Below are 23990 nucleotides of genomic sequence, written 5' to 3' on the forward strand. Positions count from 1 at the left end.
TTTCGTCCTAAATGTCCCAATACTTTTGTCAAGTTGTAGTCCTAAGTGTCCCAATACTTTTGTCCAGTGTAAGTGTCCCAATACTTTTGTCAAGTTGTAGTCCTAAGTGTCCCAATACTTTTGTCCAGTGGTAGTCATAAGTGTCCCAATACGTTTGTCAAGTTGTAGTCCCAAGTGTCCCAATACTTTTGTCCAGTTATAGTCCTAAGTGTCCCAATACTTTTGTCCAGTTGTAATCCTAAGTGTCCCAATACTTTTGTCCAGTTGTAGTCCTATGTGTCCCAATACTTTTGTCCAGTGTAAGTGTCCCAATACTTTTGTCCAGTTTTCGTCCTAAGTGTCCCAATACTTTTGTCAAGTTGTAGTCCTAAATGTCCCAATACTTTTGTCCAGTGTAAGTGTCCCAATACTTTTGTCCAGTGGTAGTCATAAGTGTCCAAATACTTTTGTCTACTTTTAGTCCGAAGTGTCCCAATACTTTTGTTCAGTGGTAGTCCTAAGTGTCCCAATACTTTTGTCAATTTGTAGTCCTAAGTGTCCCAATACTTTTGTCAAGTTGTAGTCCTAAGTGTCCCAATACTTTTGTCCAGTGTAAGTGTCCCAATACTTTTGTCAAGTTGTAGTCCTAAGTGTCCCAATACTTTTGTCCAGTGGTAGTCATAAGTGTCCCAATACGTTTGTCAAGTTGTAGTCCCAAGTGTCCCAATACTTTTGTCCAGTTATAGTCCTAAGTGTCCCAATACTTTTGTCCAGTTGTAATCCTAAGTGTCCCAATACTTTTGTCCAGTTGTAGTCCTATGTGTCCCAATACTTTTGTCCAGTGTAAGTGTCCCAATACTTTTGTCCAGTTTTCGTCCTAAGTGTCCCAATACTTTTGTCAAATTGTAGTCCTAAATGTCCCAATACTTTTGTCCAGTGTAAGTGTCCCAATACTTTTGTCCAGTGGTAGTCATAAGTGTCCAAATACTTTTGTCTACTTTTAGTCCGAAGTGTCCCAATACTTTTGTTCAGTGGTAGTCCTAAGTGTCCCAATACTTTTGTCAATTTGTAGTCCTAAGTGTCCCAATACTTTTGTCCAGTGTAAGTGTCCCAATACTTTTGTCCAGTTTTCGTCCTAAGTGTCCCAATACTTTTGTCAAGTTGTAGTCCTAAGTGTCCCAATACTTTTGTCCAGTGTAAGTGTCCCAATACTTTTGTCAAGTTGTAGTCCTAAGTGTCCCAATACTTTTGTCCAGTGGTAGTCATAAGTGTCCCAATACGTTTGTCAAGTTGTAGTCCCAAGTGTCCCAATACTTTTGTCCAGTTATAGTCCTAAGTGTCCCAATACTTTTGTCCAGTTGTAATCCTAAGTGTCCCAATACTTTTGTCCAGTTGTAGTCCTAAGTGTCCCAATACTTTTGTCCAGTGTAAGTGTCCCAATACTTTTGTCCAGTTTTCGTCCTAAGTGTCCCAATATTTTTGTCAAGTTGTAGTCCTAAGTGTCCCAATACTTTTGGCCAGTGTAAGTGTCCCAATACTTTTGTCCAGTGGTAGTCATAAGTGTCCCAATACGTTTGTCAAGTTGTAGTCCCAAGTGTCCCAATACTTTTGTCCAGTTATAGTCCTAAGTGTCCCAATACTTTTGTCCAGTTGTAATCCTAAGTGTCCCAATACTTTTGTCCAGTTGTTGTCCTAAGTGTCCCAATACTTTTGTCCAGTTGTAATCCTAAGTGTCCCAATACTTTTGTCCAGTTGTAGTCCTAAGTGTCCCAATACTTTTGTTCAGTGGTAGCCATAAGTGTCCCAATACTTTTGTCAAGTTTTAGTCCCAAGTGTCCCAATACTTTTGTTCAGTGGTATTCCTAAGTGTCCTAATAATTTTTTCTAGTGTAAGTGTCCCAATACTTTTGTTCAGTTTTCGTCATAAGTGTCCCAATACTTTTGTCTACTTTTAGTCCGAATTGTCCCAATACTTTTGTGTAGTGTACCTACCTTGTCTGCATTGTGTGGGCACGCTGGTGCTTCCTGCTTTTAAGCAGTCTTCTTGAAAAAACAGCAGCGCAGCAGCATCAGCGCAGCGGCTCTTTGAAGGGTCATAAAATCAAAACCGGAGCCGGTATTAAAAGGCTGTTCTGTTATTTTATACACAAGGGTTTAATCTCTCTCCTGTGTTAGTTTGAAGCCGAAACGACAAACGCGCTCAGAGGAGATAATGTTTGAAGTAAGGTGACCGGTTTTTACAAAAATGTTGTTTTGAAGGGGGAATAGCAAACTTCCTGTTGATTTTTGCTGGGGGTTGTCGATTTATGAAATGCAGGTCTAAGTGAGACCTACATAGAGGTTTTTGTTTCATGTCTCTCCGACCTTCCCAGTGGGAGTTACAGGCAGTTTTGTCATTTTTTTCTTCCGGGGAGCAGTTTTTTCTGCGTTTTATTCAAAAATTGCGCTAGAGCACAATTTTGAGATTTGGGGTTAGGTTTTTTTATTAGATCGCAATTTTTGCCAGTCCTGATGTGTGCGTTCAGTTCGGTGAGTTTTGAAGCATGTTAAGGGGGTCAAATTACAGCTCAAAGAGGCAAAAGTGACTGTTTTTAGTAAATTTTTTGTCTTGAAGGGGGAATTGCCAACTTCCTGTTGATTTTTGCCGGAGAATGTACTATTATGAAATCTAGGTCTAAGTCACACCTACATAAAGGTTTTTGTTTCATGTCTCTCCGACCTTCCTAGTGGGAGTTACAGGCAGTCTAGTTTTTTTTTTCGTAGGGGGCGCTAGAGCGCAATTTTGAGTTTTGTGGTTCGTTTTTTTTTTTTAAAAAGGCAATTTTCGCAGGTCCTGATGTGTGGGTCAAATATGGTGAGTTTTGAAGCATGTTAAGTGGGTCAAATTACAGTTTAAAGTGGCGGCGGAAGAATAAAGAATAATAAAACCTTACAAATTCAATAGGTCCTTATGTCCCATTGCATAAGGACTCCCTGTGGGAGTCCTTATGCAATGGGCCATGCGGGCCCTAATAAAACCTTACATATTCAATAGGTCCTTATGTCCCCTTGCATAAGGACTCCCTGTGGGAGTCCTTATGCAATGGGCCATGCGGGCCCTAATAATAAAACCTTACAAATTCAATAGGTCCTTAAGTCCCATTGCATAAGGACTCCCTATGGGAGTCCTTATGCAATGGGCCATGCGGGCCCTAATAAAACCTTACATATTCAATAGGTCCTTATGTCCCCTTGCATAAGGACTCCCTGTGGGAGTCCTTATGCAATGGGCCATGCGGGCCCTAATAATAAAACCTTACAAATTCAATAGGTCCTTAAGTCCCATTGCATAAGGACTCCCTATGGGAGTCCTTATGCAATGGGCCATGCGGGCCCTAATAAAACCTTACATATTCAATAGGTCCTTATGTCCCCTTGCATAAGGACTCCCTGTGGGAGTCCTTATGCAATGGGCCATGCGGGCCCTAATAATAAAACCTTACAAATTCAATAGGTCCTTAAGTCCCATTGCATAAGGACTCCCTATGGGAGTCCTTATGCAATGGGCCATGCGGGCCCTAATAATATGACTCCTTTAATGCGCCTTTTGTATGAAAATAGACCTGACTAGACCCGCTCATCGGCGGTGCGCCTTATAATCCGGTGCGGCCCTATGGTCGGGAAAATACAGTAAATACAAAAATGAGGCCGAGTGTAATTCAGTGTTGGATGAGGAGGTGAAGAGAAGAAAGTTTTCCAAGTACTCTGCATCATTAGCCAGCAGCCATTAAAGAGACGCATGTTATTGAGGTCAAATCCTCCACCTGCTGAAGGCGAGCGCAGGGAAGGCGGCAGCAAGCGAGGAGATGGAGGTTGATTCCCATTTTCATTCTGAGCGAGACGTACTAGTTTGGTTAGACTGGCAGGCAGACACCTGCACAGGTGAGGCCGGGGAGACCTGGTGGCCTCTCACACTCACTCCACAAATGTCCAGCATCTCCACAGAGACTCACATTAATTATTACCTCATTTTTTTAATTATCCCTTCTCCTTTTTTTCCCTTTTTCTGCTGTGATGTGATGAATTTCCCACCTGACCCCCGACTCTCTCTCTTAGGCCAACAAGTTACGCACCAAGACCCTGAAGAACACTCTCAACCCCGTGTGGAACGAGACCTTGGTCTACCACGGAATCACAGCGGCTGATATGACCACCAAGACTCTGAGGTAGGACACAAGACCTGCTGGCCATGAGCTGTACTGGATCTTCCCAGGTGGACACACCTTTTTTCTACCTTTCCTACGGGCTTTTCCAGCTCATTTCTTGTGACTGCTGCGCATGTTCAGGTGTGCAGGGACACTCCCTGCATGCTCAGGTGTGCAGGGACCCTGCCCACATGCAGGTACCAAGGTCAAGCTCTGCCATCTCGTCCCAATTAGGGATGACTAGCGTTTACCCTAGGGCCGGGCCATATGTGCCACCATGCTGACAGTTTTTCATGAAGGATGGAACCTAAGGACCAGGAGAAAAACATATTAAAAGTTAACATTTGCATGTGGAAAGTAACTTTCCTCCGATGATAATCCAGGCAGAAGGGAAAGTCCGCACAAGCAATGAAGGTCAACAATGTTGTCAAATCTAAATAAACACTTAATAAGTAAGAAATGCTTAATAAAATGTAAGAAAGTGTGCAAATGTAAACAGTAACTTTATTAAGTATACAAATGAGTTTTTGTTACGCATGAATTATTGTTGAGATATTATTGAACCAAATTAGTCAAGTGGCAAACTTGTTCTGTTCTGTTATTTTATTGATACAGTCCTGCACTTTAGTTCCTACCTGTTGTTTCCGTATACAAGAATAGGGAACGGACGAGGGTTGAAAAGAAAAAAAAAAAGGTGAGCGCGGCGAAGGACGACAGTCCGTTTGAAAACATCCAAAAAACTGCCATATATACTGTTGAGGGGACTTTTCCTCTTTTAGCAACGATTTATTCACTTTCTGCAGCTCTTTTCCTGTTTTATCCACAATTTCTTCACTTTCTACAGCATTTTTCCTGTTTTATCCCCAATTTCTTCACTTTCTACAGCATTTTTTCTGTTTTATTCACAATTTCTTCACTTTCTGCAACACTTTTCCTGTTTTATCCACAATTTATTTGCTGTCTGCAATACTTTTCCTGTTTTATCCAATTTATTCACTTTTTGCAGCATTTTTCCTGTTTTATCCACAATTTATTTGCTTTCTACAGCATTTTTACTGTTTTATCCACAATTTCTTCACTTTCTGCAGCACTTTTCCTGTTTTATCCAAAATTACTTCGCTCTCTGCAGCACTTTTCCTCCAATATCCACAAATTCTTCACTTTCTGCAACACTTTTCCTGTTTTATCCACAATTTCTTCACTTTCTACAGCATTTTTCCTGTTTTATCCACAATTTCTTTGTTTTATACAGCATTTTTCCTGTGTTATCCACAATTTCTTCACTTTCTGCGACACTTTTCGTGTTTTATCCACAATTTCTTCACTTTCTGCAACACTTTTCCTGTTTTATCCAATTTCTTCACTGTCTGCAGCATTTTTCCTGTTTTATCCACAATTTCTTCACTGTCTGCAGCATTTTTCCTGTTTTATCCACAATTTCTTCACTGTCTGCAGCATTTTTCCTGTTTTATCCAAAATTACTTTGCTCTCTGCAGCACTCTTCCTCCAATATCCACAAATTCTTCACTTTTTGCAACACTTTTCCTGTTTTATCCACAATTTCTTCACTTTCTGCAACACTTTTCCTGTTTTATCCAATGTATTCACTTTCTGCAGTTCTTTTCCTGTTTTAGCCACAATTTATTCACTCTCTGCCACATTTTTCCTGTTTTATCCACAATTTCTTTGCTTTTTACAGCACTTGTCTTGTTTTATCCCCAATTTATTCACTTTTTGCAGCTTTTTTCCTGTTTTATCCACAATTTCTTCACTTTCTACAGCATTTTTCCTGTTTTATCCACAATTTCTTTGTTTTATACAGCATTTTTCCTGTGTTATCCACAATTTCTTCACTTTCTGCGACACTTTTCGTGTTTTATCCACAATTTCTTCACTTTCTGCAACACTTTTCCTGTTTTATCCAATTTCTTCACTGTCTGCAGCATTTTTCCTGTTTTATCCACAATTTCTTCACTGTCTGCAGCATTTTTCCTGTTTTATCCACAATTTCTTCACTGTCTGCAGCATTTTTCCTGTTTTATCCAAAATTACTTTGCTCTCTGCAGCACTCTTCCTCCAATATCCACAAATTCTTCACTTTTTGCAACACTTTTCCTGTTTTATCCACAATTTCTTCACTTTCTGCAACACTTTTCCTGTTTTATCCAATGTATTCACTTTCTGCAGTTCTTTTCCTGTTTTAGCCACAATTTATTCACTCTCTGCCACATTTTTCCTGTTTTATCCACAATTTCTTTGCTTTTTACAGCACTTGTCTTGTTTTATCCCCAATTTATTCACTTTTTGCAGCTTTTTTCCTGTTTTATCCACAATTTATTCGCTTCCTGCAGCACTTTTCCTGTTTCATCCACAATTGCTTGGCTCCCTGCAGCACTCATCTTTACTGACTCTTCTCAATCCATGCAGAGAATCACCAGCGAGACAGCAAGCTGGTGATGGTTGATACTGTTACCTGATTGGCTGGTAGCATGTCCCTCCCATTGCTCAGTGATCACTTCCTGTTGTGCTTGGTGACCAGACTGCGCGTGCCTTTGTTCATGCAACCAACCTTGCCTCATTTGTTCCGGTTTCTTACGACCTCCCAAAAATAAATATATAGATAGTTGGATAAATAAACATTAAATAAATAATTCGATTTTATTGTCAAAATTAGAACCATTGAGTAGCAATATCCCAGGTACCGGGAATCGGTACCGTATCGATATAAATGTGCAAAGGTCGCCATCTGTTACGAACTGGTCAAGGGGGTGACCCCGGGATGCAGAGACGGGAGGCAAGTTTGAATAACAAAAAATGAATACATTTAATAAGTCCAAAAAGTGTAACGAGAAAGACACAAAAAGATGCTTTTTTTTTAAAACCCTTCAATAAGGATTATGATTAATTCTTCATGTAAACGGGAAGATCTAAATATTTCATCAGTCGGCATCCCAGTGAGAGCAGACATTGTACAGTAAGTGATGATTTATTATGTTCGTAATTTGTATTTCTTGTTTAGCACTTGCTGGATCTGCTTGTCACCTAGCTTCTAAAACTTGTAGATCATCCTCCTTGTATTCAGACTCAAAAATATAAGGTTCTGATCGTTATTTGTCCCAAAGTAGTCTTTGTTGTCTCTCATGAAGTTTGTCATGATTAGTAGTCTTCTTGTTGTTGTTGTTGTTGTTGTTAAAGGAAATAACGAACGTTGTGATGCATCTGTGAAATTAATACGCCGCCCAATGCTTAAAATGAGCAAAATACGTAAATATTACATGTTATTATGAATGTTACTAGATACTACATATATACTTACATAATGTATAAATTGCATGTTATTATGAATGTTACTACATGACATATATACTTACATCATGTATATATTACATGTTCTTATGAATGTTACTACATGACATATATACTTACATCATGTATATATTACATGTTCTTATGAATGTTACTACATGACATATACTTACATCATGTATATATATTACATGTTATTATGAATGTTACTACATGACATATATACTTACATCATGTATATATTACATGTTATTATGAATGTTACTACATGACATATATACTTACATCATGTATATATATTACATGTTATTATGAATGCTACTACATGACATATATACTTACATCATGTATATATTACATGTTATTATGAATGTTACTACATGACATATATACTTACATCGTGTATATATTACATGTTATTATGAATGTTACTACATGACATATATACTTACATCATGTATATATTACATGTTATTATGAATGTTACTACATGACATATATACTTACATCATGTATATATTACATGTTATTATGAATGTTACTACATGACATATATACTTACATCGTGTATATATTACATGTTATTATGAATGTTACTACATGACATATATACTTACATCATGTATATATTACATGTTATTATGAATGCTACTACATGACATATATACTTACATCATGTATATATTACATGTTTTTATGAATGTTACTACATCACATATATACTTACATCATGTATGTATGACATGTTATTATGAATGTTACTAGATACTACATATATACTTACATCATGTATATATTACATGTTATTATGAATGTTACTACATGACATATATACTTACATCATGTATATATTACATGTTATTATGAATGTTACTACATGACATATATACTTACATCATGTATATATTACATGTAATTATGAATGTTACTACATGACATATATACTTACATCATGTATATATTACATGTTATTATGAATGTTACTACATGACATATATACTTACATCATGTATATATTACATGTTATTATGAATGTTACTACATGACATATATACTTACATCATGTATATATTACATGTTATTATGAATGTTACTACATGATATATATACTTACATCATGTATATATTACATGTTATTATGAATGCTACTACATGACATATATACTTACATCATGTATATATTACATGTTTTTATGAATGTTACTACATCACATATATACTTACATCATGTATATATTACATATTATTATGAATGTTACTACATGACATATATACTTACATCATGTATGTATGACATGTTATTATGAATGTTACTAGATACTACATATATACTTACATCATGTATATATTACATGTTATTATGAATGTTACTACATGACATATATACTTACATCATGTATATATTACATGTTTTTATGAATGTTACTACATGACATATATACTTACATCATGTATATATTACATGTTATTATGAATGTTACTACATGACATATATACTTACATCATGTATATATTACATGTTATTATGAATGTTACTACATGACATATATACTTACATCATGTATATATTACATGTTATTATGAATGTTACTACATGACATATATACTTACATCATGTATATATTACATGTTATTATGAATGTTACTACATGACATATATACTTACATCATGTATATATTACATGTTATTATGAATGTTACTAGATACTACATATATACTTACATCATGTATATATTACATGTTATTATGAATGTTACTACATGACATATATACTTACATCATGTATATATTACATGTTATTATGAATGTTACTACATGACATATATACTTACATCATGTATATATTACATGTTATTATGAATGTTACTAGATACTACATATATACTTACATCATGTATATATTACATGTTATTATGAATGTTACTAGATACTACATATATACTTACATCATGTATGTATGACATGTTATTATGAATGTTACTACATGACATATATACTTACATCATGTATATATTACATGTTATTATGAATGTTACTACATGACATATATACTTACATCATGTATATATTACATGTTATTATGAATGTTACTACATGACATATATACTTACATCATGTATATATTACATGTTATTATGAATGTTACTACATGACATATATACTTACATCATGTATATATTACATGTTATTATGAATGTTACTACATGACATATATACTTACATCATGTATATATTACATGTTATTATGAATGTTACTACATGACATATATACTTACATCATGTATATATTACATGTTATTATGAATGTTACTAGATACTACATATATACTTACATCATGTATATATTACATGTTATTATGAATGTTACTACATGACATATATACTTACATCATGTATATATTACATGTTATTATGAATGTTACTAGATACTACATATATACTTACATCATGTATATATTACATGTTATTATGAATGTTACTACATGACATATATGCTTACATCATGTATATATTACATGTTCTTATGAATGTTACTACATGACATATATACCTTACATCATGTATATATTACATGTTATTATGAATGTTACTACATGACATATATGCTTACATCATGTATATATTACATGTTCTTATGAATGTTACTACATGACATATATACTTACATCATGTATATATTACATGTTATTATGAATGTTACTACATGACATATATACTTACATCATGTATATATTACATGTTATTATGAATGCTACTACATGACATATATACTTACATCATGTATATATTACATGTTATTATGAATGTTACTACATGACATATATACTTACATCATGTATGTATGACATGTTATTATGAATGTTACTACATGACATATATACTTACATCATGTATATATTACATGTTTTTATGAATGTTACTACATCACATATATACTTACATCATGTATATATTACATGTTATTATGAATGTTACTAGATACTACATATATACTTACATCATGTATATATTACATGTTATTATGAATGTTACTAGATACTACATATATACTTACATCATGTATATATTACATGTTATTATGAATGTTACTACATGACATATATACTTACATCATGTATATATTACATGTTTTTATGAATGTTACTACATCACATATATACTTACATCATGTATATATTACATGTTATTATGAATGTTACTACATGACATATATACTTATATCATGTATATATTACATGTTATTATGAATGTTACTACATGACATATATACTTACATCATGTATATATTACATGTTATTATGAATGTTACTAGATACTACATATATACTTACATCATGTATATATTACATGTTATTATGAATGTTACTAGATACTACATATATACTTACATCATGTATATATTACATGTTATTATGAATGTTACTAGATACTACATATATACTTACATCATGTATATATTACATGTTATTATGAATGTTACTAGATACTACATATATACTTACATCATGTATATATTACATGTTATTATGAATGTTACTAGATACTACATATATACTTGTATATATGTATGTACAAGTTTCAGTTCCCGTCCTAAAGCTCCTCATCCTGTGGCTGAATCAGACTGTGTTTCAGAGATAATATGAGATGATGCATGTGAGGAAACGCCACACATGCACACTTGGTACGGTGGTCAAGGGCAACCAGTGGTGTGCTCCCAATGCAGGGGAAAAAACATAAATGTACCCACAACAGGCACAAATTCCTCTCCCTCTCCCACTCGCACGCCCACGGCATCCCTGGAAGGAGAGGAAAGCCGTGTGACCTCTGTCCAAGGACACAGACGGAGCGGCATGGTGGCGCTGGTAGAGCATGTCCACTGTCATGTGTGAACAAAGTGAGCGAGGGGAGGGGGGTCAGCGTGACTAATGACAAGTGACAGATACGGGCTGGGAAAGTAAGGATGGAGAGGATACCACTGAAGCCATGAATGAGGTCACGTAAAAGGATGAAACTCATGGACTCCATGCCACGCCGCATTAACGCAGTAATTGAGGCAAAAGGAGCTCCAACCAAGTATTGAGTATTGTACATGCTCATATTTTTCATTTTCATACTTTTCAGTTGGCCAACATTTCTAAAAATCCCTTTTTTGTATTAGCCTTAAGTAATATTCTAATTTTGTGACACACGGAATTTTGGATTTTCATTTGTTGCCACTTCAAATCATCAAAATTAAATGAAATAAACATTTGAATGCATCAGTCTGTGTGCAATGAATAAATATAATGTACAAGTTACACCTTTTGAATGCAATTACTGAAATAAATCAAGTTTTTCAAAATATTGTAATTTACTGGCTTTTACCTGTATGACGAGTGTCATTTTCCGAAGAGTATTATGTGAAGAGGAGATGATGGATACAAATGTCCTTCCACCTGCCATCAGTCGCTGCAGTCTGTCAGGGCATGGAGGCACCTTTGAAATCCTTTTAAAGATTTGTGACGGCCATAATGTGGAACACTTCCACTTTTTGTAGCATTTCACTGGGCGGGATCACCTCACTTTCATGCTGACTTATGATGGCCTCATTGGGGGATTTCATCGCATGAAGGTGGTCAGGCGGCCATTAACAGGAGATGGAAAGGTTTTTTGATCATGCACACTGAGCGTGTGTGTGTGTGTGTGTGTGTGTGTGTGTGTGTGTGTGTGTGTGTGTGTGTGTGTGTGTGTGTGTGTGTGTGTGTGTGTGTGTGTGTGTGTGTGTGTGTGTTAAGGCTTTTCTTTAATGTCTTCTTCCTCCCGCTCCATCTTGCTAACAGACCACTACTGACTGGTGCCAGACAAATGCCGGACTCGATTTAGTTCTGGATGCAGACTTGGTCTGGATTGGATTGCCTCAGGTGCCTGGGGGGGGATCAAATACTTTGTTTACACGGGAGATGCTTCTATTTTATTTCTGCCTCACGTTTGTCTGCAGGTTTTTGGAGCGTCTGCTTTCTGAAGTTGTCTGTGGAACTGAAAATAACTTATGTCTCCACGTCTAGAAGAGGAGGAGAGGGGAATCTCACCCACTTCAAAGGGAAACTAGTAGCATATACAGGTAAAAGCCAGTAAATTAGAATATTTTGAAAAACTTGATTTTTTTCAGTAATTGCATTCAAAAGGTGTAACTTGTACATTATATTTATTCATTGCACACAGACTGATGCATTCAAATGTTTATTTCATTTAATTTTGATGATTTGAAGTGGCAACAAATGAAAATCCAAAATTCCGTGTGTCACAAAATTAGAATATTACTTAAGGCTAATACAAAAAAGGGATTTTTAGAAATGTTGGCCAACTGAAAAGTATGAAAATGACAAATATGAGCATGTACAATACTCAATACTTGGTTGGAGCTCCTTTTGCCTCAATTACTGCGTTAATGCGGCGTGGCATGGAGTCGATGAATTTCTGGCACTGCTCAGGTGTTATGAGAGCCCAGGTTGCTCTGATAGTGGCCTTCAACTCTTCTGCGTTTTTGGGTCTGGCATTCTGCATCTTCCTTTTCACAATACCCCACAGATTTTCTATGGGGCTAAGGTCAGGGTAGTTGGCGGGCCAATTTAGAACAGAAATACCATGGTCCGTAAAACAGGCACGGGTAGATTTTGCGCTGTGTGCAGGCGCCAAGTCCTGTTGGAACTTGAAATCTCCATCTCCATAGAGCAGGTCAGCAGCAGGAAGCATGAAGTGCTCTAAAACTTGCTGGTAGACGGCTGCGTTGACCCTGGATCTCAGGAAACAGAGTGGACCGACACCAGCAGATGACATGGCACCCCAAACCATCACCCAACCGTGCAAATTTTGCATTTCCTTTGGAAATCGAGGTCCCAGAGTCTGGAGGAAGACAGGAGAGGCACAGGATCCACGTTGCCTGAAGTCTAGTGTAAAGTTTCCACCATCAGTGATGGTTTGGGGTGCCATGTCATCTGCTGGTGTCGGTCCACTCTGTTTCCTGAGATCCAGGGTCAACGCAGCCGTCTACCAGCAAGTTTTAGAGCGCTTCATGCTTCCTGCTGCTGACCTGCTCTATGGAGATGGAGATTTCAAGTTCCAACAGGACTTGGCGCCTGCACACAGCGCAAAATCTACCCGTGCCTGGTTTACGGACCATGGTATTTCTGTTCTAAATTGGCCCGCCAACTCCCCTGACCTTAGCCCCATAGAAAATCTGTGGGGTATTGTGAAAAGGAAGATGCAGAATGCCAGACCCAAAAACGCAGAAGAGTTGAAGGCCACTATCAGAGCAACCTGGGCTCTCATAACACCTGAGCAGTGCCAGAAACTCATGGACTCCATGCCACGCCGCATTAACGCAGTAATTGAGGCAAAAGGAGCTCCAACCAAGTATTGAGTATTGTACATGCTCATATTTTTCATTTTCATACTTTTCAGTTGGCCAACATTTCTAAAAATCCCTTTTTTGTATTAGCCTTAAGTAATATTCTAATTTTGTGACACACGGAATTTTGGATTTTCATTTGTTGCCACTTCAAATCATCAAAATTAAATGAAATAAACATTTGAATGCATCAGTCTGTGTGCAATGAATAAATATAATGTACAAGTTACACCTTTTGAATGCAATTACTGAAATAAATCAAGTTTTTCAAAATATTCTAATTTACTGGCTTTTACCTGTATATATATATATATGTATATATATATATATATATATATATATATATATATATATATATATTGTCGGAGGCAGATATGTACATATATCCGAATTTAAGTTGTACTTCTTCCATTTCTTTGTCATATTTGAAAACAGCTCGTGTTTTCCATTTCTTCTCTTGATGCTCTGTCAGCAAGTATACTGTGTGTGTTAACCTTGAGTTCTTTGGAATGTGTTTTGACTAGCATTTGTTTTTGTCTACAGAGATGGGACAAGAGAGAGGGTGGTGGGATCGGGAAGACAGACCATTTTGGGAGGCGCAATAGAATGTTAGATGGTTAGACTGGTCTCAATCAAAATGTATATTGGCAAAGCTTTGAGAATATACAACAAAAATACCTATTCTGTCTCTGGTGGTTTTTCAACTCAGCTTTAAGTGTCGGAAAGAACTTGGGAGCGAATTGTGACTTGAATTCCCTGGGAGGAACAACTGGTCCAAAACGCAACAATATGTGTATATATATATATATATATATATATATATATATATTAGGGGTGTAACGGTTCACAAAAATTTCGGTTTCGGTACGTACCTCGGTTTCGAGGTCACGGTTCGGTTCATTTTCGGTACAGTAAGAAAACAACAAAATATACATTTTTTGGGTTATTTATTTACCAAATTTGTAAACAATGGCTTTATCCTTTTAACATTGGGAACACTATAATAATTCTGCCCACGTTAATCAACATTAAACTGCCTCTAGTTGTTGCTCAGATTAAATAAAATTACAAAACTTTTTCTTCTACATATAAAAAGTGCAACATTAAACAGTTTCAAGTCAACTCATCATGCTTCATTTATTACAGCATTTGGGAAGCCTGTAGTTGATTTTCATTATGTAAATGTTATATTTGTATCAAGCAGGGACCCTGCAATTCAAAACTAGGCTGCTGCATTACTAATGATTAATGTAACTATAGCTGAAAAAATAGTACAATAGCAATCGGAGAGACTATTCATCCCTGAACACCATGGAGTTCATGTAGGCTTAATGATGCACTTACATTATTATATCAACTATCAGACACAGAAACTCTTCATTTAACATAATGTCCTGCTTCAACACAGCTCAATCAACACAGAAAAAGGTCAAGTGAAATAACAGACAGACAGGGCTTTGCTGTCCGTAACACACACACACACACACCGCAAAATGAGCTAACGTTACGCTTAAAGCGAATTAGCCTTCACCTCAAGCCAGGACTGCGAGCGAGCTGAGCTGCCTTTTATATTTCTAGAAGGTCAACGGGCTCATAGTGATGCTACTAGTAGTTGACTGGGAGGTGTTTATTATCATTTGGGGAGAGTCCGCTGCCTGATGATTACCTGCTAAACGTTAAGCACTGACTACATGCGCTCTGAATACGCACTGCTGATTGGCTGTTACCGCTCTGTGTGTAACCAATCAGATGGTTGTGTGGGTGGGACAATGCTGGGTGCTGTGTAGAGGACTGACAGAGACAGGCAGAAGGAAGCGGAGGCGGCTACTTAATATGTTCGTGTGGAAACTCGTTCGGTACACCTCCAACCCGAACCGAAACGGTTCAATACAAATACACGTACCGTTACACCCCTAATATATATATATATACAGTATATATGTATATGTATGTGTGGGGAAAAAAAATCACAAGACTATTTAATCTCTACAGGCCTGTTTCATGAGGGGGGTACCCTCAATCGTCAGGAGATTTTAATGGGAGCATTCGCATACCATGGTTTATATAGGGCACAGAGTGGGTGGGTACAGGCTGGCCTAGGGGCGTGGTGATTGGTTCATGTGTTACCTAGGAGGTGTTTCCGTCTATGGCGGCATGTTGTTACAATTTCGCTGCGCTTGTTGAGGGATGACAGGTCTGGACGGTAAATAATAAACAGTTTCTCTTTCAAGCATAGGTTGCATCTTTTATTACCACTATTGTAAGGTGTGCTGGATGCAAGAATTTGCCATGTTATTGAATATTCAACATTATTGTCTTTGAGGTCCCAAATGTGTTTGCTGAGTTCTGTGGTATTTCGCAGGTTTTTGTTCCTGAAAGAAGCCTTGTGATTGTTCCATCTGGTTTTGAATTCTCCCTCGGTTAATCCTACATATGTGTCGGATGTGTTAATGTCCTTGCGTATTACCTTAGATTGGTAGACAACTGATGTTTGTAAGCACACCCGTTGAGGGGGCAATCAGGTTTCTTTCGGCAGTTACAGGCTTTGTTGGTTTTGGAGTCGTTCTGACTGGGGGTCGACGGCTCATTTGCAATTGTTTTGTTGTGGTTTGAGATGATTTGTCGTATATTGTTCATGCAGCTGTAGCTCAATTTGATGTTGTTCTTGTTGAATACTTTTCTTAGGTTGTTGTCTTTGGGAAAGTGTTTGTCAATCAGATTGAGGAATTTGTGTCCAATGTTCGTTGAGACGTTTTTGCTGTATGGGGGGTTGTACCAGATGATGTCGTTCCGTTTTCTGTTCTTTTTTGGCTGGTTTCCTGGCGTGGGTTCATAGGTGAGGGTGAAATTGTATCCGCTTTCATCAAGGGCTTTTTGGTACGTGTATATATATATATATATACATTTTCAAAAAGTGATATCGGTGTCAAAGTTGCACAATGTTTACAATAGACACCAAGCCATACGAATGTCAGAATAATTCTCACCAATAAAAAACATATTAGTAATATTCTGATGCCATCTTAGCAGTGGCGTGTGGTCACTGGAGGCAGGTGAGGCCCTGCCTCACTGACACACCCTCCACCATGGACTGACACACCCTCCGCCATGGACTGACACACCCTCCGCCATGGACTGACATACCCTCCACCATGGACTGACACACCCTCCACCATGGACTGACACACCCTCCGCCATGGACTGACACACCCTCCACCATGGACTGACACACCCTCCGTCATGGACTGACACACCCTCCGCCATGGACTGACACACCCTCCGCCATACACTGACACACCCTCCACCATGGACTGACACACCCTCCACCATGGACTGACACACCCTCCACCATGGACTGACACACCCTCCGCCATACACTGACACACCCTCCACCATGGACTGACACACCTTTCACCATGGACTGCCACACCCTCCACCATGGACTGACTCACCCTCCACCATGGACTGACACACCCTCCGCCATGGACTGACACACCTTTCACCATGGACTGCCACACCCTCCACCATGGACTGACACACCCTCCACCATGGACTGACAGCCTCCACCATGGACTGACACACCCTCCACCATGGACTGACACACCCTCCGTCATGGACTGACACACCCTCCGCCATGGACTGACACACCCTTTGCCAATGATCGGCATCTCAAAAATAATTAATGTTAAAAAAATAATCATTTTAATGTGCAACTATGCATGATTAATGCGATCATTTTTGGTGATTAATCCCATGAGTTAACTCATTATTTTTGACAGCCCTCATATAAAGTGTATATATGGCGTTGTACAGTATATACAGTATAATATACTACACATTCTCAGGGGTGTTGAGAAGATGGACAGTCAGTGAGAAGTTGTGTGGTGGTCCAGAGGGAAGACCTCAGAACAGACTGCTCTGGACCAGTACAAGTCCCCCAGCTTGATGATACTTTGTCCCTTGCAGTCTCTGGAGAGCACGCCCAGCCATCGTCTTTTGCTTAGCTCCTAATGTCATATTTTCAGAAGATTATGGCGTAAAAAAACAATAGTTTCTACATCTTTGACTCAGAAAGCTCTTATGGGCAAACATGTCCGCCGTGGTCTTTTGTGGCAGGGGACGCCACACCAGCACTAGCATGGTGGTGCACATATCGTCACACATCATTACATTAGCTCCCGGCCTCAGAGGACATTAGACTAAATTGGATTGATATTATTTACGATTGTTAGTGGTTCCTGTTGGGCTCTCAGACCTTGGTGGCTATTTGCTGTTTTGAGCCTCGGGGCTAATCTCCTTCTTTCCCTCCGGCGTTTGGAATAGGATGTAGTTTTCTTTTATTTCCACGTGTGACTCATTCTCATGAAGCACTTCTGTCTGTAGCACTCCCTCGGCCAATCGTGACTCCTTCACCCCTTAAAGGACCACCGCGTCACGAAGGGCGACTCATTAGCAGGAGACAGAACATTCTCCATCTTCGGGGTATTTTAATGGAAACACGTTCACACAAAAATGGTACAAGCATGTCTCATTTGATGTAAATGTGGCTACTGTGTGTTGCTAAAGGGGAACTGTACTTATCATTCAAAATATTTATGGAAGACACAGAAACATCTTTAACTTTTTGAAGCATTCTAACTAATAAATTAAGATGAGCAAAAGTCAGCTAACCATTAAGCCAACAAGAGTCGCTCTATTCGGCATATAAAGCGCGCTAAAAAAGACATTTTATATACACGCCGTCAGTACATATGTAATGTAGTAACATTCATAATAACATGTAATATATACATGATTTAAGTATATATGTCATGTAGTAACATTCATAATAACATGTAATATATACATGGAAGTATATATGTCATGTTGTAACATTCATAATAACATGTAGTATAGTATATATGTAGTATCTAGTAACATTCATAATAACATGTAATATATACATGATGTAAGTATATATGTAATGTAGTAACATTCATAATAACATGTAATATATACATGATGTAAGTAAGAACATGTAATAAAGTATATATATATAGTATCTAGTAACATTCATAATAACATGTAATATATACATGATGTAAGTATATATGTCATGTAGTAACATTCATTATAACATGTAATATATACATGATGTAAGTATATATGTCATGTAGTAACATTCATAATAACATGTAATATATACATGATGTAAGTATATATGTCATGTAGTAACATTCATAATAACATGTAGTATAGTATATATGTAGTATCTAGTAACATTCATAATAACATGTAATATATACATGATGTAAGTATATATGTAATGTAGTAACATTCATAATAACATGTAATATATACATGATGTAAGTAAGAACATGTAATAAAGTATATATATATAGTATCTAGTAACATTCATAATAACATGTAATATATACATGATGTAAGTATATATGTCATGTAGTAACATTCATTATAACATGTAATATATACATGATGTAAGTATATATGTCATGTAGTAACATTCATAATAACATGTAATATATACATGATGTAAGTATATATGTCATGTAGTAACATTCATAATAACATGTAATATAGTATATATGTAGTATCTAGTAACATTCATAATAACATGTAATATATACATGATGTAAGTATATATGTAATGTAGTAACATTCATAATAACATGTAATATATACGTGATGTAAGTAAGAACATGTAATAAAGTATATATGTAGTATCTAGTAACATTCATAATAACATGTAATATATACATGATGTAAGTATATATGTCATGTAGTAACATGCATAATAACATGTAATATATACATGTAAGTATATATGTCATGTAGTAACATTCATAATAACATGTAATATATACATGATGTAAGTATATGTCATGTAGTAACATTCATAATAATATGTAATATATACATGTAAGTATATATGTCATGTAGTAACATTCATAATAACATGTAATATATACATGATGTAAGTATCTATGTCATGTAGTAACATTCATAATAACATGTAATATATACATGATGTAAGTATACATGGCATGTAGTAACATTCATAACATGTAATATATACATGATGTAAGTATATATGTCATGTAGTAACATTCATAACAACATGTAATATATACATGATGTAAGTATATATGTCATGTAGTAACATTCATAATAACATGTAATATATACATGATGTAAGTAAATATGTCATGTGGTAACATTCATCATAACATGTAATATATACATGATGTAAGTATATATGTCATGTAGTAACATTCATAATAACATGTAATATATACATGATGTAAGTATATATGTCATGTAGTAACATTCATAATAACATGTAATATATACATGATGTAAGTAAATATGTCATGTGGTAACATTCATAATAACATGTAATATATACATGATGTAAGTATATATGTCATGTAGTAACATTCATAACAACATGTAATATATACATGATGTAAGTAAGAACATGTAATAAAGTATATATGTAGTATCTAGTAACATTCATAATAACATGTAATATATACATGATGTAAGTATATATGTCATGTAGTAACATGCATAATAACATGTAAGTATATATGTCATGTAGTAACATTCATAATAACATGTAATATATACATGATGTAAGTATATATGTCATGTAGTAACATTCATAATAACATGTAATATATACATGATGTAAGTATATATGTCATGTAGTAACATTCATAATAACATGTAATATATACATGATGTAAGTATATATGTCATGTAGTAACATTCATAATAACATGTAGTATAGTATATATGTAGTATCTAGTAACATTCATAATAACATGTAATATATACATGATGTAAGTATATATGTAATGTAGTAACATTCATAATAACATGTAATATATACATGATGTAAGTAAGAACATGTAATAAAGTATATATGTAGTATCTAGTAACATTCATAATAACATGTAATATATACATGATGTAAGTATATATGTCATGTAGTAACATGCATACTAACATGTAAGTATATATGTCATGTAGTAACATTCATAATAACATGTAATATATACATGATGTAAGTATATATGTCATGTAGTAACATTCATAATAACATGTAGTATAGTATATATGTAGTATCTAGTAACATTCATAATAACATGTAATATATACATGATGTAAGTATATATGTAATGTAGTAACATTCATAATAACATGTAATATATACATGATGTAAGTAAGAACATGTAATAAAGTATATATGTAGTATCTAGTAACATTCATAATAACATGTAATATATACATGATGTAAGTATATATGTCATGTAGTAACATGCATAATAACATGTAATATATACATGATGTAAGTATATGTCATGTAGTAACATTCATAATAATATGTAATATATACATGATGTAAGTCTATATGTCATGCAGTAACATTCATAATAACATGTAATGTATACATGATGTAAGTATATATGTCATGTAGTAACATTCATAATAACATGTAATATATACATGATGTAAGTATATATGTAGTATCTAGTAACATTCATAATAATATGTAATATATACATGATGTGAGTATATATGTCATGTAGTAACATTCATAATTACATGTAATATTTAAGTATTTTGCTCATTTTAAGCATACAGCAGCGTATTCATTTCACAGATGCATCACAACGTTTGCTTTCCTTCAACAACAACAAGAAGACTACTAATGATGACAACAAAGACTACATTTTTGGACAAATGATGATCCAGAACCTTATATTTTTTGAAGCTGAACATAAGGAGGATGACCTACAAGTTTTAGAAGCTAAATGATAAGGAGACCCAGTAAGTAGCAGTATTGCTAAGAATTACATACTGTGAACATAATAAAACAATCACTTACTGTATCATGTCTGCTCTCACTGGGATGCAAATTGATGGGATGTTTATCTTCCTGTTTCGATGAAGATTTAATCATGTAAGATTTAATCGTGTGTGTGTGTGTGTGTGTGTGTGTGCGCTGCAGGCTGTGTGTGTGTGACATGGACAGACTCGGCCGCAATGAATTCATCGGCGAGGTGAGAGTGGCCCTGAAGAAGCTCCGAGAAGGAGACAACAAACGCTACAATATGGGTCTGGAGAGAATTGCACACGTACGTACTTTGATGCGTCTATACACACTGTGTTTACCTGTGTTGCACTGGTAGGTCACCTGTTGTATACGCCAGTTCTATGGACTATGTAGAGCCTAGGAAGCCGGAGTAGAACCCACGCAGTCACGGGGAGAACATGCAAACTCCACACAGAAAGATCCCGAGCCTGGGATTGAACCCCAGACTACTCAGCACCTTCGTATTGTGAGGCACATGCACTAACCCCTCTACCACCGTGCATCTACAATGCAATTAGCTACTGTTGCGTCGGACCAGTTCTTCCTCCAAGGGAATCTAAGTTACTGGTCAATCCCAAATTCTTTCGATGACATATATGCTGAGTAAGAAGGACCATCAAGACAGAATTGGAATATTTTCAAGTTTATACCAAAGCTTTAGGAGATCAACTTAATCAATACATTCATATCGGCTGCTCGAGTTGATCTGGCATTCCAAGGACAAAACACACTCTTTTCACTCAAAAGAAAGCCCTCCCTCCCTCTCAACACTGATAAGAAACCAATGGGTGAGGTTTTCACATTCCAAGGTTGAGACATCCATCCATCCATTTTCTACCGCTTATTCCCTTCGGGGTCGCGGGGGGCGCTGGAGCCTATCTCAGCTACAATCGGGCGGAAGGCGGGGTACACCCTGGACAAGTCGCCACCTCATCGCAGGGCCAACACAGATAGACAGACAACATTCACACTCACATTCACACACTAGGGCCAATTTTAGTGTTGCCAATCAACCTATCCCCAGGTGCATGTCTTTGGAGGTGGGAGGAAGCCGGAGTAGAACCCACGCAGTCACGGGTAGAACATGCAAACTCCCCACAGAAAGATCCCGAGCCTGGGATTGAACCCCAGACTACTCAGCACCTTCGTATTGTGAGGCAGATGCACTAACCCCTCTACCACCGTGCATCTACAATGCAATTAGCTACTGTTGCGTCGGACCAGTTCTTCCTCCAAGGGAATCTAAATTACTGGTCAATCCCAAATTCTTTCGATGACATATATGCTGAGTAAGAAGGACCATCAAGACAGAATTGGAATATTTTCAAGTTGTTTTTTTTTTTTTTTTTTTTTTTTTTTTTTTTTTTTTGAATGCATGAAGAAATGTATCTTTTGTGAGTTTTATGGGGATAGGTTGATTGGCAACACTAAAAAAAAAAAAAAAAAAAAAAAAAAAAAAAAAAAAAAAAAAGGAATATTTTCAAGTTTATACCAAAGCTTTAGGAGATCAGCTTAATCAATACATTCATATCGGTTGCTCGAGTTGATCTGGCATTCCAAGGACAAAACACACTCTTTTCACTCACACCTGAATATCCATGACAACGAGGCACAGGTGGGATTTCTATGTTCAGTCAATATGATGTTTGATGGTCATGGTCATGTTCAGTCAATATGATGTTTGTGTTGTTCCAGAATAAAGAGTCCAACAATCAAGCGGTGGAGCAGGGAGCTCCTACTGCAGAAGAGGAGGTACTCGTCTTATCTCTCTTGTCATTTCATCCCCGCATAAGAAAGATGCATGGCAGGGAAATCATGGCCGCTTCTAGCAGCAACTAGTACTTATTAGTCCCGTGTGCTTGTTATCTAATCCTTTCTCATGATTCTAGAGACAAGGGCTAATAGCTTTTGGCCTCCAGGGGCAGCGTTGCAGTGTCATGTTGCAGCTTTTAACGACACACTTTTATTACACTGGCTGCACTTTTTCATTTAGTTTAGTCTATAGTCTTTTGACAAATATGTATTTTAGTTTTAGTCCTATCCTAGTCATCTAAATTGAATTAGTCTAAGGCGAGTCGAGTAAAATGACAGTCGACTGAAATATAAAGGATGACACATCTTGGAAGTTGTCTTGAAACCACTTTTATTAAGGTCATTGCACAGCATCTCAAAAACTACATTCACAAGACTTGCACTCCATAAATATATCAATAAGTACATTTCACACTAACCTTACAGTGTGTTATTTTA

At 36.3% G+C, this 23990-nt stretch overlaps 1 protein-coding gene across 3 annotated transcripts in view; it reads left to right on the forward strand.

Annotated features, from left to right (window-relative positions):
* Positions 1-23990, forward strand: part of doc2g (double C2-like domains, gamma) — a 327390-nt gene that overhangs the window by 233035 nt on the left and 70365 nt on the right. For all 3 annotated transcript variants that reach the window (XM_061984408.2, XM_061984407.2, XM_061984409.2), the window contains 3 exons: positions 4075-4184; positions 21876-22002; positions 23436-23492. In XM_061984408.2, coding sequence (XP_061840392.1) covers positions 4075-4184; positions 21876-22002; positions 23436-23492 — 294 coding nt within the window. The remainder of the gene's footprint in view (positions 1-4074; positions 4185-21875; positions 22003-23435; positions 23493-23990) is intronic.

Source organism: Nerophis lumbriciformis, linkage group LG25, assembly GCF_033978685.3.
Source record: "Nerophis lumbriciformis linkage group LG25, RoL_Nlum_v2.1, whole genome shotgun sequence".
Lineage (NCBI taxonomy): Eukaryota > Metazoa > Chordata > Actinopteri > Syngnathiformes > Syngnathidae > Nerophis > Nerophis lumbriciformis.